The sequence below is a fragment of the Heliangelus exortis genome, chromosome 3, assembly GCF_036169615.1.
Source record: "Heliangelus exortis chromosome 3, bHelExo1.hap1, whole genome shotgun sequence".
Lineage (NCBI taxonomy): Eukaryota > Metazoa > Chordata > Aves > Apodiformes > Trochilidae > Heliangelus > Heliangelus exortis.
The window spans coordinates 53,488,388-53,505,334 of record NC_092424.1 but is presented as its reverse complement, the minus strand read 5'-3'; the positions used below and the strand labels follow the sequence as shown (position 1 = coordinate 53,505,334).

General features: G+C 44.7%; 1 protein-coding gene across 7 annotated transcripts in view; it reads right to left on the bottom strand.

The window, feature by feature from the left end:
* ARID1B (AT-rich interaction domain 1B) overlaps positions 1-4,794 on the bottom strand; it is a 329,115-nt gene extending 324,321 nt beyond the window's left edge. For all 7 annotated transcript variants that reach the window (XM_071740628.1, XM_071740632.1, XM_071740629.1 and 4 more), the window contains exon 1: positions 3,028-4,794. In XM_071740628.1, coding sequence (XP_071596729.1) covers positions 3,028-4,794 — 1,767 coding nt within the window. The remainder of the gene's footprint in view (positions 1-3,027) is intronic.
* Between the last annotated feature and the right edge of the window lie 12,153 nt (positions 4,795-16,947).

The following is a 16,947-nucleotide window of genomic DNA, read 5'->3' as shown; positions in this document are numbered from 1 at the left end:
CATCCTGATTCTCACGATAAAAAAACAAAAAAGAAGGAAAAAAAAATCTTTGAGAGGATGTTAACCCATAAATATAAGCAAGTATTTCTAAGGGTCATACTGAGGACATAATGAATTTACTCTCACTTTTCCAATAAAAATAAAATACTTCAAACAATTTCTGTCATGAAGAAACAGAACTCTGAACTAATAAGTACTATGTCTATCTGATGATGATTCTCCTAGCTTTTAAAGCCATAAATTCTGAACTGCCTGCTTTTAAAAGCAAGCAGACTATGCAAATATTTTTAAATTAATTATGAAAGGTTATGCATATGAGGCCTCATTATCTTATGGCTTCCAGTGACCCTTTTACGAGTGCAAATTAAAAAAGGTAAAAATTAAGACTCACAGAAAAAGAAAAAAAAAATTGTTTCCCTGGAAGAAACAGAAAGGAAATTAAATAAAAACTAAAAACCTGACAGGAGTTATCTGTTGGAAGCTGACAAACAAATACACACAGCTAGCCCCATCCAGGTTTCTATTTTTTTTTCCGGATTAATACACCATTCACAGCATTAGGTGATGTTCCCTCCAGATCCTGTTTGTTACTTTATGGCAAGATCCAGCCGTTTGAGGACCCCAAAAGCATACACCTGCATTCCCGACAGTCCTCGTTGTTAAAAGCTATTAAAAGATTTAACAGTTCTTAATAGAAAGATCTTGTTGAAGGGAAAAGAAAGCCATAAAATTCTAATGCACTACTCCATTTAACACAATTCACTTTCCAACTGAGAATTCCAGCTTCATCTCACACTCGTGTAGAAAAATAATAGGATCAACAACTCCCGATGCTTCCTGAAGTATTCTAACCGCAATTTCAACGAAAAAGCATCTTTTCCCCCGAATATCTGGATTCGTTGCCGAGATGAAACAACCACAACCTCTGACAGAACGGCTTTTTCCATTCTTTCTACAACACACGGCGTTTTCTCACCTACAGCAGCTACACCCAAACAAGGTTTTTTTCTTAAGAGGCATGCGTATATCAGGTACCGAGCTAACAGAAATGTAGGGAAATTAGTATGTGGATTAATTTTTTTTTATTTAATTGATTTTTTTACAAAAATCTAATCCCTCGCATCATAGCCACGAGCCGCAACATCACAAAATGCTTTTAGGGGCACGAGCGCAACTTGAAATCCCGAATCCTCGCCCCAGCCCTGTTATTAGAAGATACTCCCCTACCGCCTCCAATCAGCATAGAATTAAAAATAAATAAATAAATAAACAAATAAATATTTTAAATAAATCGATGCCCCATACACCCACTCCATCTAACCAAACCGGGTGAGGGCGAGACGGGGGTTGGGTTGGGGTGGGCGGGAGGGGGAGACATCCCCAGCTTTCCACCGAGCTCGTGGTCGGCCCGATGGGTGCAGACACACACACCCCCACCACCACCCCTGTCCGCCCTCCTCCTTCTTTCCTTCCTTCCCTCCCTTTTCCCTTCCCTTCCTTTCCCCTCCCTCCCTTCCTCCCTCCCGCGCCACCTGGCCCCGCCGGCGCGCCTGGCGGGTGTTATTTGTGGCGGGGTTTTCTGTGACTGCGCCGCTCCGCGCTGCTATTTACATCAGCAGCGCGAGGTGCCCAATGGCGAGCGGGGAGCCAATCAGATGGCAGATTAGATGTCAACTCGGAGGCAGCTGTCTGGAGACGGTTGCAGCCGCTTTACCTCCACAATTCAAATTCCGAACCTGGCGGGGAGACCCGGACGCTCCTCGGCACCGGTCGGATAGCGGTGGGGAGGGACCCCGGCTTCTCAAGCACCCTGCGCCGGCACCGCCGCGCCCGCCACGCAACGGCGTTGCGCCCGCGGCCCGCCGCCCCGCGATCATCGCGCCCATCTATCGACCGATCGATCGATCGATCGGCGGACTTTACCGAGCTGGGGCACTCGGGTTGCGGGCGGAGGTGGCGGCCCGCCCGGTGCTCGCTCCCCTTTGCCGACACCAAGGACTTATCGCTTTGGGTTTTTTTTTCCCTTCCCTTCCCTTTTTTCTTTTTTTTTTTTTTTTTTTTTTTTTTTTTTCCCGTTCCCACCCCCCCCGCCTCGCCCCCCTCCTTTTCCCCCGGTTTGGATTTCCGCGTGTTTGGGGAGAGAGAAACGCAGCGGTGCGCGCGCGCACCCACCACGCGCGCTTCAGCCGGTGGGAGAGTCCCCTGGAGGTCACCCGGCCCAGGCACCCCACGCGCCCCGGCCCGCGCGGCGCGGACCATGGCGCGGGCACAGGCGCGCAGACACACGCACGCGCGCTCTTCCCACAGGGAAAAAAAAAATATATATTAAAAAAAAAAATAATAAAATAATAAAAGTAGCCCAGCCGCGGATCTCACTGCGGTAACTCCTCCATTCAGTGACCAACTAATTTCCTAAGAGCGTGCAACGGCGCAACTCGCTCTGTTCAAAACAAATAACAGGTTAGAAAGAGGAGGCGGAGGGGGAGGGGGGGGGGCAAAAGAGAAAGGAAAAAAAATCCCCGTGGCGGATAATGGACGTTATCCCCCGGGAGCCCCCCGGGTCCAACACTCCGATTACAAAATCCACACACACCCCCGCCCCCGTCCCAAGCCGCCTATCCTTCGGGCCCGCGTCCTTCCGTCCCTGGTGTTTTAAACTGGAGTCGAAAAATATTAATCGGGTCTGAGAAAAAAACTGATTTCGGCAGCGAAAGCCGCACTCCGATGCCTCCAGCCCCCGCGGGGCCGCGCATTGTGCGCGGCTCACCCCTGCTACGGAGGCAATGAGGGGCAGAACTGGCTCGGAGAAAGGAAGAAAAAAAAAAAAAGAAAGGGGGGGGGGGGGGGAAAGGAGGAAAAAAAAGAGGAAAAAAAAAAAAAGAGAAAAAAAATAAAAGAGAAAACAAATGAGAGGGGGCTGGGAGAGGGGGGGGGGAGAGAAGAGAACGGAAAAAAGTGAATTATAAGGAAACTAAGACCTCGACCCGAGTGGCACGGAGCCGTCACGAATCGAGAGCGGGGCTTTACCTGGGTCCTGCTGATGGCCTGCCCGGTGTTCCCGGGGCTCATCGCTGGGTGATTTCTTTGTTGTGCCGCTGCCCAGGCCGGGTTTGCCGCTCCGTACTGGGCGCCCATGTCCTTGCCCATGCCCATGCCCGCTGCTGCCTGCTGGCTTCCCGGGGCGGCCGCCGCTGCCTGAGGCTGGGGCTGCGGCGGGGCGCTGGGGCTGCTGTAGTCGGGGTAGCTGCTGCCGTAGCTCCGCATCATGGGGCTGGGGGACGTGAGCAGCTGGTTCAAGGTAGGGGTGGCCCCGGACGGGTGCTGGTTCTGCCCGGAGAACCGCGCGAAGCCGCCGGCCGCCGCCGCGCCAGCAGCAGCCTTGCCGAGGCCGGCCCCGGCGCCGGGGCCCATCATCATGCCGCCGCCCGGCTGCCGCGGGGAGCTCAGCACCCCGTAGCCCGCCGCGGAGCTCCCGTAGCCTCCGCCGCCGCCTGCCCCGGCGGCCGCCGCCGCTGCTGCCGCCACGGCTCCCGCGCCGCCGCCGCCACCCGCGCCGCCGCCGCCGGGGCCGCGGCCGTAGCCGGGGTAGTGGTTGTACTGGCTGTTGGGGTAACCTTCGTGGGAGTTTTGCAGGGGGTCCATGCTGTTGGGGGCCGCCGTGGGGTGCATTATCCCCATCCCGGGGCTTTGTTGTCCGCCATGTTGATCAAAGCAAGGCCCGGCGCGGCTCGCCGTAGCGCTGCTGGCAGGGGCAGGGGCAGCGTTGCCATAATAGCTATTGAACTCCGAGACACCCACCGCGGAGGGGCCTCCGCCGCCTCCCCCGCTCCCGCCGCCGCCGCCGAGGCCGCCGCCGCCGCCGCTCCCAGCGCTCGGGGGCGGCTGCTGGGGCTGCTGCTGTCCGCCCAGGGGTCCCAAGCCGGGGTGGTCGTAGCGGCCGCCGATGGGTTCGCCCATCTTGCCGGGCATCTCCTCCTCGTCGGCGCCTTTATTCAGCATTTGCTGCGGCTGCTGGGGGGGCTCGGCCTGAGCGCCCAAAACACTGTCTTTTCCTCCATGTTGCTGCTGCTCCATGTCTGCACTGGGCTGAGCAGCGCCGCCACCGCCACCGCCGTTGTTGTTGCTGCCGCCGCCGCCGCCGCCGAGGCTGCTGTTGTTATTCTGCACGGGATGGTGCTGAGGCGGCGGCTGCTGCGGCGGCGGCGGGAATTGATTTAGCTGCTGCTGTAGTGCATGGTGGTGGTGGTGCGGGTGGTGGGCATGGTGGTGGTGGGCATGGTGATGCGGGTGGTGGGCATGGTGGTGGTGGGGCGGCGCGGCGGGGTGATCGCCTCCGACGCTCTTCAGCTTGTGGTTGGGGAGCAGCCCCGTCTCCATGGCCGAGCCCGGGTTGGAGGAGGAGGAGGAGGAGGAGGAAGAAGACGAAGAAGATGAAGATAACGCCAAGGAGCTTCCACCTTCCTTCACAGTCGGCTCCGAGGAGGAGCCGCCGCCGCCGCTGGCGTTGTTGTTGTTACCGGCGGCAGCGGCGGGAGCCGCGTTATTGGCCATGTTCAGCGGCTCGCTGTGGTGGTGGAGGAGATGGTGATCTACATTATTCACGTTGCTGCTGCTGCCGGCCGGACTCCCCTCTCCGACCCCCAACGCGGGGCCCAGTCCGGGAGCCCCCGCGGCGGCGGTCCCAGCCCCCCCTGGGCCCCGCTCCGGGCCCAGGCCGCCCGGCAGGCTCGGGGCTTTGCCCTTGCTGTTGTTCGCACCCGCCGGAGCCGCTGCGACTTGCGCGGCCATGATCATCGCAACATTGCGGGTCCGGAGAAATTAGTACTGATAATAATAACTACTTTGAAATAAAAAAAATTTTTTTAAAAAAGCAAATTTTAAAAAGTAAAAAAATCGACCTCCACCCTCAAAAAAGGGGGGCGAGCAGGGCTGGGAGGAGGGAAAAGAGCGGGGCAGAAAGCGAAGCGGCCAGGGAAGGGACTTGACTGAGCCAACAGTATCCCCTGCGGACCGCTCCGCACGCACCAAATTACAGAAATTTCCCTCCCCTAGTCCGTGATTGAGATTAGAAATGGTAAGAACGCCTTACGGTCTCTGCCTGTTCCTGCTGTGTGATTTCATGTTGAAAGTTTTTTGTTCAGGTTTAAATGAAACTTTTTTCTTTTTTTTTCTTTCTTTTTTTTCTTTTTTTTTTTTTTTTTTTTTTTCCTTTTTTTTTTTTTTTTTTTTTCTCTTTTTTTTTTTTTTCCTCCTTTCCTCTCTAACCCGGATATGGGTAAACACACGTCTGGCGGAGCCGCGCTGGCCCAGCATGGCATGAGCGAGTGAGCGAGCCAGCGCCGGCAGCCATCGCCCCCTCCGCCCCGATCGCTCCCGCGCACTCGCAAAACGTGGACTGGATTCCGCACGGCTCCGGCTCCCGCTCCCCGCCGCCGGCAGCCGGACGGGAACGGGGGGCCCAGCCCCCTGCGCTGTCCCCGCTCGCACCCGAACAGTCGGGTCCCGCTCGCGTACGCGCCCAGGGCGGCGGCCGGCGTGGACACTCGGCGGGCCCCACTCGCATGAGGGTCACTTCGAGGCGAAGGGTCGGGTTGGGCCCCACCGGGTGCCCCGGGCCGCCTGAGGCCGCGGGGGGGGCCGGGCTGGCGCCGCCGCTGTGGGCCCAGGGTGCAGCCGGCAGCGCTGCCCCGGTGTGGCGGGGGGATGGGGCGGGCGGCAGCCGTGCTCCTCGTCCAGATGTGCTGGATGGAGCAGATGGATCGGCCAAACTTCCAGGGGACAGCAGGCTGCCCCCCGTTTGTCCCGTGTGTCCTCCTTAAAAGCCGCCTCGTTTTATTCCGAGGGCAGGGAAGCTTTTGCCGTGTCACGAGGAAATAATACTACGTTTTTTGGTTTTGTTCTATTTTGTTTTGTTTTTTAAATGTCCTCCCCCTCGGATATTTGTATGCAGACGGTTATAAAATTTAACCTAAAATTCTGCGGCGGTAGCATCTTTGCAATTGTCCACATTGTCCATCTGTCTCCAAATTCTAACAGTCATTTGCGCTGATGATGCTTTTATATATAGGGCTGTTTTCAATATGTTCTGTGCACTTATTTGCAGATCAACAGGAGCTGATCAAGGAGAGTGAGACATTTTTGGTCTCATAATTGTTTCCCCAAACAATGTAATTTCCAGTACACACAAGACACTCATGAAAATGTAGTAACACCAAATAAAAAAAATTAAAAAGAGTAAATATAAATAACTCTTGTTCCAAATGGAAAGCTGCTGCTGACCTACATTTTTGAACCATCTTTCAGAACCATTTGAAGATTTTTTTTGTAACTACCTTAATACAAATAATACTCTAGTGTAAGAACAGGTAATACACACTATATTCAAATGATGGAAGAATTTGGGAGATAAAAAACTTGGCTATGATTATAGCAACTAGAGATACTAGCTAACATTTTTGATACAGTAAGGGTCTGGGCTTAAATTACTGTAGTGGTCTGTTAAAGATTAAGCACATTTTAAAATTTCAAAATAGGTAAATAGATGAAATAGCAATTATGGAGGAAAATGTGGCATATTAAAAAAAAACACTTAGAAGTAGGTAGGCTTTTTTGAATCCACTGTGAAAACATTCAAAAGTAGGAGCGTCATACTGTAACGTTGAATTATGCGCAAAGATATTGATAAATGTATGAACAGTGTGATTCCTGTGTCTATTAATTTTAGTTCCTTCTGAAAACTCAGAAATACTCTGATTTCCATGAGTGAGTTAGTTTTGAAAAGTCTCAGTGCTCATCAAGTACATTTTATTAATACTTCTGTTACAATTGCATTTTTCTCTTTATTTTTTTCTTCTTTTTTCCTTTTTTTTTTTTTTTTTTTTTTTTTTTTTTTTTTTTTGGTTTTTTGTTTTTGGTTTGTTTTTTTTATGTGGTACTCTGCAAGTGTAAAAATGTTATATAGCTATTAGAAAAGCATAGATCAGGAAAAAAATGGTGAGTAATTCTAGTGGGGAGAATCAGGTGCATACCCAAGGGTCATTACAGTCTGTAACAACAACAAATTGCCATTCTATGCAAACTGCTAGAAAAGGGTATATCATCTTTGTAGGAGAGAGAATAACAGAACTGTAAGATGAATTCATGCCAAATAATTTATCAGCTTTTGCCAAGAGAATACTACATCTTTGTTTGTGAGCCTTTTTGACATTTTCTCCTGGATTTTCCTCTTTTCTATATTCAAATGCACGCTAATTATACACATTAAACCACGTAAGTTGATTTTTTTGAAGGCTTTCATATGCAAATATAAATATAGATGTCTAGTTGTATTTATTCACGTATGTACTCTAAAATAAAATATAAAATCAATTACACATTTATACTTTGAGACATTTATACTCAAATAAAAATACATACATTGAAAATCTGATAAGATGTACTGATGGTGCCTCAGCTGTGGATCACAATACTTCCTGATGTGTTCCACAACTCTTTCTGATCAGGAATATAACCAACAAAGTTTAGCACAGATTAACTTTGAAATGCTTTCCCTGGGAAAGAAAAAAGAGATGAGGCTTTCAGCTGGAGAGTTTATAGTACTAGCTCCTTCTCCTCTCATTTGTTTCAGCAACTCAGCTACAAGATTGGAACTAGAAGGCTATAAAATAGAGGCCCTCAGCACAATGAAATCAGTCTGCTATAAAAGGCAACACATGCCAGTTTTTCCTCCCCAATGGCAGATGCCACACCCTAAAGCAGACAGAAGGCACTGCAGTCTGTGCAAGAGAAGCACAACACAAAGCAACAACGATGGTTCAATTTTTTAGATCGCAAATAATGTTGAAATTTCTTTTGCCGTCTTTGCTCAGATGATGAGTGGTAGTGTTTGTTAAATTGAAATGCTCTTCTCCAAAAGCTCTCATTGTATGCATGAATTATGAATTTATTATAAGATAATGTAAAAAAGCTCTAATTGCCATGCATTTTATCCACTGCAAAATGATTGCATTGATATTTGATATCGCAAGTGCGCAGTTTCAGCTTCGGTGCCATTTTCGCTATTTCTTCAGTTTAATTATTTTCTATAAACCAATGTTGTCCAAGCTTGGTTTCCTTCTCTTGATTTCTTTCTGATAAATTATAACTTCTGGTGCTCCGGGATCCCTTTTGAGGATAAACAACATAATTTTCTAAAGTTACTCTTGGTAAATTTTTTATTTGATTTGCTACAACATCCATACAGACCCCCAAGGCTGCCCATCTGTAGCTTGACCCCATGGAAGTGAGGTGCCTTTCCCAGCAGAATAGCAGCCATCCTTCTGTTTGGTCAGAGCAGCGGCTTTTAAAAGAGTAACAGTAAAGCAAGATACAGAAAACAAACCCATATTGTAATAATTCTGAGGTGTTATTTTAGAAGTATTGAGAGAAATCTTTAATTTTTTTGGCAAGGCAAAAATCGAGTTAGAGGTTCAAGAGCCTGTTGCAGCTTACCTGGGTACCCACTAGAGTCTGATAAATCCTGGAGCACAAAACCCCTACTTTTTTCTTGGGCTCTTGTGCTTTATATTTACATCCACTGCAGTTTGATGAAACAGTTGTCAAATTCACTGTAATTCTCAATTTCCTTCTCTCAGATTGGCATTAGATTTAATGAGGAAAAAAGAGAAGTGTGTGAGTTTTTATTAAATTATCACTTCTTTTACTAGTTAAACATACAATCGAAATCATTCTGAAGTCAGTGCAGATCTTTTAATTGACTTCAGTAAAGCATAAATCAGATCACAGAAAAGTAAGCAGCCAGCTCAGAGCTTTAGCTTTACGCTTTAGATTGGTATTTGGAGCTATAGTAATAGGATTTTGCTTTTTAGAGAACTCTTATGTGGCCACCATATAACATAGTAGTGTTTTCTTTATTACATAATATTTACATTTCAATCACAAATGTCATGTGTAAACTATTACAGTAGATATCCATCTGATAAGACAGAATCAGTTAGGTGTAAAGCCTGTAGGTAAGTGTAATATTTTTATTTCAACTGGTCATAATGAACTTTGAAAAAACACATTTTATGCCAACAGATTGTAGCCTAAGACATGTGGAAATTGACACGTTCTATTATTTAATTAAAATCCATTTTTTAGCAGCCGTTAATCCTGGGGCAATTAAATCTATTTCTTATGGCTATGTGTAAACAAAAGGACTTAAAACATCACCATCTCCATCTCAAGAATGTCATGCATTATTTTATTATGGAAATGCAACATTAGCAATTTTTTCCTTGCTGGATTTAGACTACTTTAATAGAATGTTTAAATGCCTCAATTTTACAAATGAGAATCATCCATTGAAGTCAATAAGATCACTCACTTCCTGAAAGTTAAGCCCTGATTAAGTGCTTCTGTGGACTGAGGCCTCGAGGAAAAACAGCTCTTGACTCTGAACTTTGGTGAGACAACAGCCCAACCAATTTTCTAAATCAACCCAAAACCTTCCAGTTGGCAGTAATAGTAGGGGATGCTGATTTCTGGGTTTACCCAGTGGTGAAATTGGAGCAGTTAAGCTGAAATTATGATAATATTTCCACACCCCATGTAACTGTTGGAGAACATGATTGAATTTGGGAGAAACTGAGGAAAAGTCCTTCCTTCCTTTGAATTAATAATTTATGGTCTGGTTCATTTATGTATTAGAAATCTTAAAGGAGATTCAGTACAACAGTAATCCTACGGTTCTCTGCTGATATTTCTTTCCCATTCTCCTGCCTTTTACAAACCTTTTCTTTGCTGATGTGCAAGAGACACAAGGAAACCAAAAGAAATATTTGCTGTTAGCTACAGGTTGGTCGGGGTCCTTTCTATCATCAGTTGTAGCATGCAGGGCTGACTGATACATCGAAGAAACAGTCAAACTGACAATATGCAGCTTTCACACACATAAAATAAATAAGATTGCTACCTTATCTGTAAACAGGCTGGATCTTGAAAGAAACAAGAAAAGCCCTAGTTTTCTCTCCTAAACTTTTTCCACAGTATAGTTACACATTTTTTCATATTACAATGGAAATATTACCTATAGCCGAAAGTATTTATCAGTTGCCATCTCTAGGAACAGATTGCTGTGGCCTCCGTGTCTTCACCAGGCAAAAATAATTTATTTTCAGGGTATTTTTATGTACAACAAGAAATGCGTGGACTGTAATAGGAGATGGTGCTATTTTTTTCCTTTTCAAACTGAATTTATTTTCTGTGATTGTAGTATATATGCAAATCTAAATATTTGCAAAGGTAACAAAATTATGGTTTTGCCTGATGCACTCTTTCTGACCTGTTTCTCTAGGATTTGACCACCCACAATCTCTAATACACCAGTTCTCAGTCTTTTAGCTGAAGCCCCATCTTTCTCCTTTTCTGTGTTAGTTTGTAATTCTCCCCTTCCCCCATCTTATCTTCATTCCCCACCCTTCTACACGTACATGCACGTTTGCTCTCTGGGTAACCCCAAATTCCTGCATCCCAGCTTGCAGCTGCCTTAGCCTCATGAAGTATACTCATACTGTATCACTTACACTGTTGCTTTCTCTCCCAATTAGTTCTACCCTCCAACTTCCAACAAAGTTCAGGATACTGGTGCCAGTATCCTTTGTCCTCTCTGCTTAGGGTAGACAAAGTGAACTCTCTTGGGAAAGAGGGGGAGAAACTGAAGTGGCTGGCAGAGGATGAGGGAGGAGAGAGGTGAGAGGCAAGATGAAATTCGTGAGCCTTCTCCATCCAAACCTGGTACAAGCTGTGCTTTCCCAAGGGGGCAGCTTCCTAGTTTGAGAGCTGTTGCTTTGATACATTTATCGTTTAAGCACTCCTGTAAACTGAGAAGTCCAGTTACTCCCATTTCACCATCAAGGAAATGAGGCACAAGGGAGGAACACCATGACTGTGTGAACATTTCTTTCAGCTGCAGCACCAGCTTCAGCAGCTCCAGGTGACTGCCACAGCCACCTGCCAAAGACCCTTGGGCCACTGATGCAACAGTCTGTGCAGCTGCATGGTGTGCCAGTAACCCGAGGGGGGAAAAAGAAAACTTATTTTTATCCAGATCCTTGCACTGACTCACCCAACGGCCCAACTGGTAATGCTGGCATAACAGGAAGGGGGAAGAGAAGGGGCAGAGCACAGGAGGTGCTGCCCGCTTCTTACTGTTTGACCAAAGGGGACATTTGGGGACAGAGGGAGATGGATAGGACCTGTTTAGCCAGCACAACTGTTAAAAGAAATGTAAGATTATAAACTTTCCTCCAAAGTCCAGCTGAGCCAATGAAAAACATTACTATCCCCATTTTTTGTTGGCATCCCCCTTGCCAGATATTAATATTTTTCTGTATCTGCTGGTATAGTTGCTTGTCTATGTGTTCACTGACCCTTCTCAGATTAAATGAGCCAGGTTACCGGATTTACTATTTAAACTATCTGCATTAGCTCAGATCCATTCACCTAAACAACATGGGGATAAATGAACCAACAGATCTGAGGAGACAGTGGACTTGAGCAGAGACAATAAATAGCTGGTGGGTGGCAGTAACCTCTCCAATAAGGACAACTTCTTATGTACTGAGGGAGTCCATCCATTTAGGCCTAAATGTTGGTCACAGTGATGCAGAGGCAGTTATATGTCAGTGAAGAGAGTTTATCAATCTTTCGGATGTCTGGCCTAGAGTAGTAAAGGCTTCAGGGCCGGGGGTTTACCATCCTTTATTTATTTTACTCTGACTGCATCATGGGGATCTACACTTGTGAAGCCTACACTGAACAGTTTGTGCACCTCCAGAGTCCCAGGCTTTTATCACAGCTGCTGGTTCATCCTCTTGGCTCATGCGGTGGCTCAACAGAGCCTCTAAGCTGCAAAAGTGAGCTAATAACACCTGCCCAAGTGTGTGAAGTACTAATACTCCTTGCACAGAAGGCAGATGACATGCCTGCAATCTTTGTATTCATTGGGAGAGGTAAACTTGGATGAAGATGGTCTATATACCAGCTGGAAAAGAGAAAGTCAAGTCTGTTCCCAGGGAGCCAGTGCAGCAGAAAGCTTTGCTCCCTCCGTGGGGGTGCAATAGCTGTCGGTTACACACGTGGTCCCCACAGAGATGTTGAGCTGCTCCCGTCCTCAGCAAACAGGACGTCAGCACCAACTGCCATTCGGGCACTTCACTTTCACATCCTCTATGCCACAACACCTCTGATTGTTTAAAGCCACAATCAAATCCTCATCGCAAGGGCAAAGTATTACTAAAGAAAAGCATCCCCCATGGCTGGGTCCCTGCTTCAGATAAGCTAAAAGCTAAACTAATCTAAGAGAAGGTTGTTTTTTCTTTTTGTTTTTGTTTTTTGTGTCCTGGATGTAAACTACTTCAAGATATAGAGCTCTAAAAAACTCTAACTATGTAACTAGTGTAGGGCTTGATCTTGGAAATGCTTACTAATTCATGTAGTCCTTGCTCCTGTTAAGCCAGGAAACCTAGTGACAGACATGAGCAGCCATCACGTGGTGAGGATTTGTCTGTTTAAAACATCTGTTTCTTCTTGCTTAAATTTAAAAAGAAATGTTATTAAAATTAGAAAGACCATTTAATTAATCCAAAATATCATCTAGTTATTTAACAAAGACTTAACCATGTGAGTCATCTGCATTAGCAAATCCAGATGCTATAGTCAGAGGCAGCAAAGGCTCAGGGACTGACAATAGGCTTGCTTTGTACACTAATTAATTTGTTGCTATTTGTTTTTCATTCCAAACAGACCATCTCTAATATTTTCTCTCTCTTGGTGGATTTTAGGAAATTTGTCAGTGAACAAAAAAATATCAGGATCTTTCTCTCTTTTTAAAAAGATAATACACATACACTATTAAGATTTTTCTGATCTTGAGTTTGTCTTTTCAGAGGACTTCATAAAAAGATGAAATGTATGCATATCTTTTGGCCATGTTGCAGCTGCTTTTTTCTCATCCAGAGGATTGTACCAATGTGGTTTTCATTTAACAACATTTAAATAGAAATTGCCACACCATTCTGCGCTGGTTGTAAACCTACTATGCATATTTCCAAGAAGAAAGGAGCCTAATTTGGGAACCGCTATCCATGGTGAATCTCAGCAGATAGAAAAATCAGGGACTGCACTCATTCTGGAAAAGGCCACATAATGTGAAATCATCAAAATCGTCTTGTCCTTTTTGCTTTTCACAGAAGGGCTGGTTCCACTGAATGGGAATTTTCAAAGTACCTTGTGACAGAAGAATTAAAGTTCAGCAGGAACAAAATGAGGCCAGTACTAAACATTTTGCTGATTTAATTTTAATACATATCATTTTTATACAGGGATCTTACTTGCACAGCTCAATGGAGACATGTATTTGAAGAGCACTGCTGATTAATTAGGTTGGTTCAGTATGAATGAATTAGGTGATCTCTATTTTATATCTGTTTTGAAGTTCACTACTGTGAACTTCACCCCGTTCAGTGCTTCATCCTGTTTAAAAGACTTATTACTAGCTTTACTTGGGCAGGAAAGGGAATCATTAAAAGCACTGTGCAATCCTCTTGAGTATGGAGGGTTCTGTTACAGATGTATAAATCCAGCTCATTACTCAGCTAAGAGGAACTGACTTTCTAGGTAGGTTTTGAAAACAGAGGGATCAGGAGTTGGCAGGTGTGAAAATTTGAGTTTTTAAGGACCAAGCCTGAACCCAAGTTCTCTGTTCCTGGCGTGATGTCTTTTTTATATGTACACTATGTGTTTCACTCCTATTTTCTTGAAAGGCTGCAGAAACAACTTAGTTCCGTTATTTGGAATATTTATTTCAACACTTGAATAAAAACAAATTCATGTCTCACTTAGAAATGCAACAAATGTGGAATATGCTAGACTTCCCTTTTTGCTTCAGTTTACTTCCAGTTCAGGAGTTCCTTTATCCAGTCTGATGTTAAATCTACTTGTATTAGAAAATCCTTTTTATCTGAGCAAATCTTATTCCTTAGCAATGAATCTCAGAACATTTTGGAGTGATTGTATAAAGCCATTGCTTTTTCTTCATTGCCCACTAAAGAAACATTTATGATTAAATGGGAAAAGGAACTACCTCATTCTCTTGAGCTGGAGATATTGGACTCAATAATACCCTTCATATGTGTATGCTCTATTTCAGCTAACCTGTTAGAATTGCAATATAAAATTGTAAATCAATGGCATCAAACACCTGTGAAGATGAGTAAGATTGCAAGCCATTTCTCAGACAGATTTGGAGAAACAGCTCGCAGCCAAGAACTCTTTTACATGTTCTACAGAGTCTCTCCTAAATTACCCCAATAAAGTCACTTGTTATACATCATACTGAGAAAATTGCCAGCTGCCTGATGTCAAGTACTCAGGAACACGATACATAGGGACACTTGGACTTTGAGGTATGTGACAGACAACTGGATGTTAATAAAAATCGAGTTACAGGCTACTCAGCTGGTTATTTGCAGAGCTAAAAATTCAGACTCTTTTTAATAATAATGAAAGTGGATCCTTAAGAATTTGTTCAAATCTGTTCTGTTTAGATATAACTGCAGGAAATGCATGCTTCTCTCTACAAGATGTTCCTGTATTGATTACTTCAGTGAAGGTAGGAATAGTTAAACACAGATACTCATGAACACTTTATGGGATAGAAAGAATGAAAATAAGGAGGAACTTTTTTTTCTTGTCTTTCAGTAATCACAATGGTATCTCTTTTAAGTCTGTCATCTTCTGCTCAGCTGATTCTCTCGTAATGGCTTTCATAATATGAATTTAAAATGAACTGTAGCTTTGTACCTACACATATACATCAGTCAAAACTCTTACTCTGTATTTTGGAATAAACTTATTAAGATTTATATATGTGAAATATCCCTAGACCTAAAAAATGCAGCTTTATTACCCAGGCATGCTTTTTTACCTTTGCAGGGTGTATAGATCAGTGCAATATAAACACATGGCCAACAGAAAATACAACATAAAAATATACACCACCCAGCTGATGGTATTTCAACCCCACTCACAGAGCTGACAGTACCCACTGAACAAAATTTTTTCACAAGGGTGTTCTCCTGCTCCCACAGAGGACCTCAGAAGGTGGTGGGGGCATATTATTTCTTAGTGATGGCTTTATGCTGCTCTGGAAGGGTGATGGAAGGTCTGCTGCTGGAAAAGGGACTTCGGTGTTACCTAGAAGAACGCAGCTAGGAGGAGTTGAAGAATGATCAAGGAAAGGATTAGAGAGAGGAGGAACTCCAAGGAGAGGCACCTGCACAGAAGAGTGCATCACAGGGGTCAAAGCATCTTATTATGGTTCTGGATTCAGTAGTGTGCAGCAAAAGTTATAAGCAAGTAAGGGAAATGGTGACTTCTTCACTTGGTATCTTTGACTTGAAAATGGTTTCTTAAAGATGCTTGCTCACGTATGAATCATGAAGGCTAATTACACAAAATTGCTTGGCCTGTGTTATACCTCAGGTTGTATGACCTAAAGGTATCTTCTGACCTTAAATTTTATGAATCTGCATTAAGTAGCTGTAAGGAAGGAATTGCAGAATAGGATGCTGTTTCACTGATTTGAATTACAACATGTATTTGCATCTTCATTTGCATTTACTGTCTTAAGAGTAACTGTACTGAATGCAGTTGTGGGATGGAGTTGTCACTGTGGGCTGAAAAGAGGTGAACGTGTGTTCTGAGAGACCAAGATCACGTTTACAGGATTGACATCTACTAGCACAGCTGTAAAGGGATGTCAGCACTGACAGGCAAAGATGTGTCAACAGAAGCCTCTGGTAGAGACACAGATGTACCAGTAAAACTGTATTTTTACTAATAATATTTTATGCCAGTGATGGGAGATGGTTTTATTCCACTAGCTGAAAACACTGTTTTGCTAGTGCAGATGTATCTACACTAAACTGCTTAGGCTTTTAGTATTGACTGCAAAGCACTCCCCTCAATGATTCCTAAACCTATCAATTTTGTTGGTGCTGCCAGAAAAAGGGCATGGAAATTGCCCCAGCAACTGTCAGCTTTGTGGTACCATACATGACAGCATTTAAGAGAATGCAGAGAGAGTTTCAGGAGAAGTCCAGGCTAAATCTGTTGGCCAAATAGTTGTGTCAGGGAGGAGTGTGAAAAGATCAGACTGAAGGAAGTCAGAATAAACAATGAGTAACAAAAAAGTTCTTTTTCTGAGATTGTTTCTGTCATCTAAACCAAAGGTTTAACAATACTGGCAAAAATGACACTGGAATAAATTGCACTGAACCCATGGTTTTAGTAATTACAGTTATACTGGAAAATTCTTTCTGGTGTAGAACAGCTCTCCTAAAATACCCTAGGGGAAAGGATGAAGGGTGAAAGGATGAAGGGTGATAACAGTTAGCACTCCATCAAGGAGCGGAGAACGAGGTGGGAACACCACTACTTTGGTCTGCAAGAATAGGCCATCTGTACCAGCCCAGATTAGACTGTGTGACCCACTCTCAAGCTTTGCCTCTGTAAAGTGGGGGCGCTCCTTATTCAGCAGTGCTCATGACCTCCATTTCCAGGGAGTTCCTAGGACGTGGGAGTGCACAACTTCAGCATCAGCCTGGCAGTTGCAGTCTCTACTGGGCTGGTGCTCAAACGCACAATTCTTGCTTTCCACAGTTCATGTCTAGGTGCTGCATATTTAAGATCATGACCACTAATCAACCTTTACTCCACCTTAATTAAATTTTGCAATAGTCTATGTCCTTGCTTTTGGGTTTGGGTTTTGTTTTTTGTTTTTTTTTTAATAAACTTCTTGAAGTCTTCCAGCATTCTGATGCAGCATTTCTCCTTCACTGCTTCTGCAGTTCTAGCAATCATTCTCCTGATCAAAACAGTGACTGGCGGCATGCTAAACCTTTT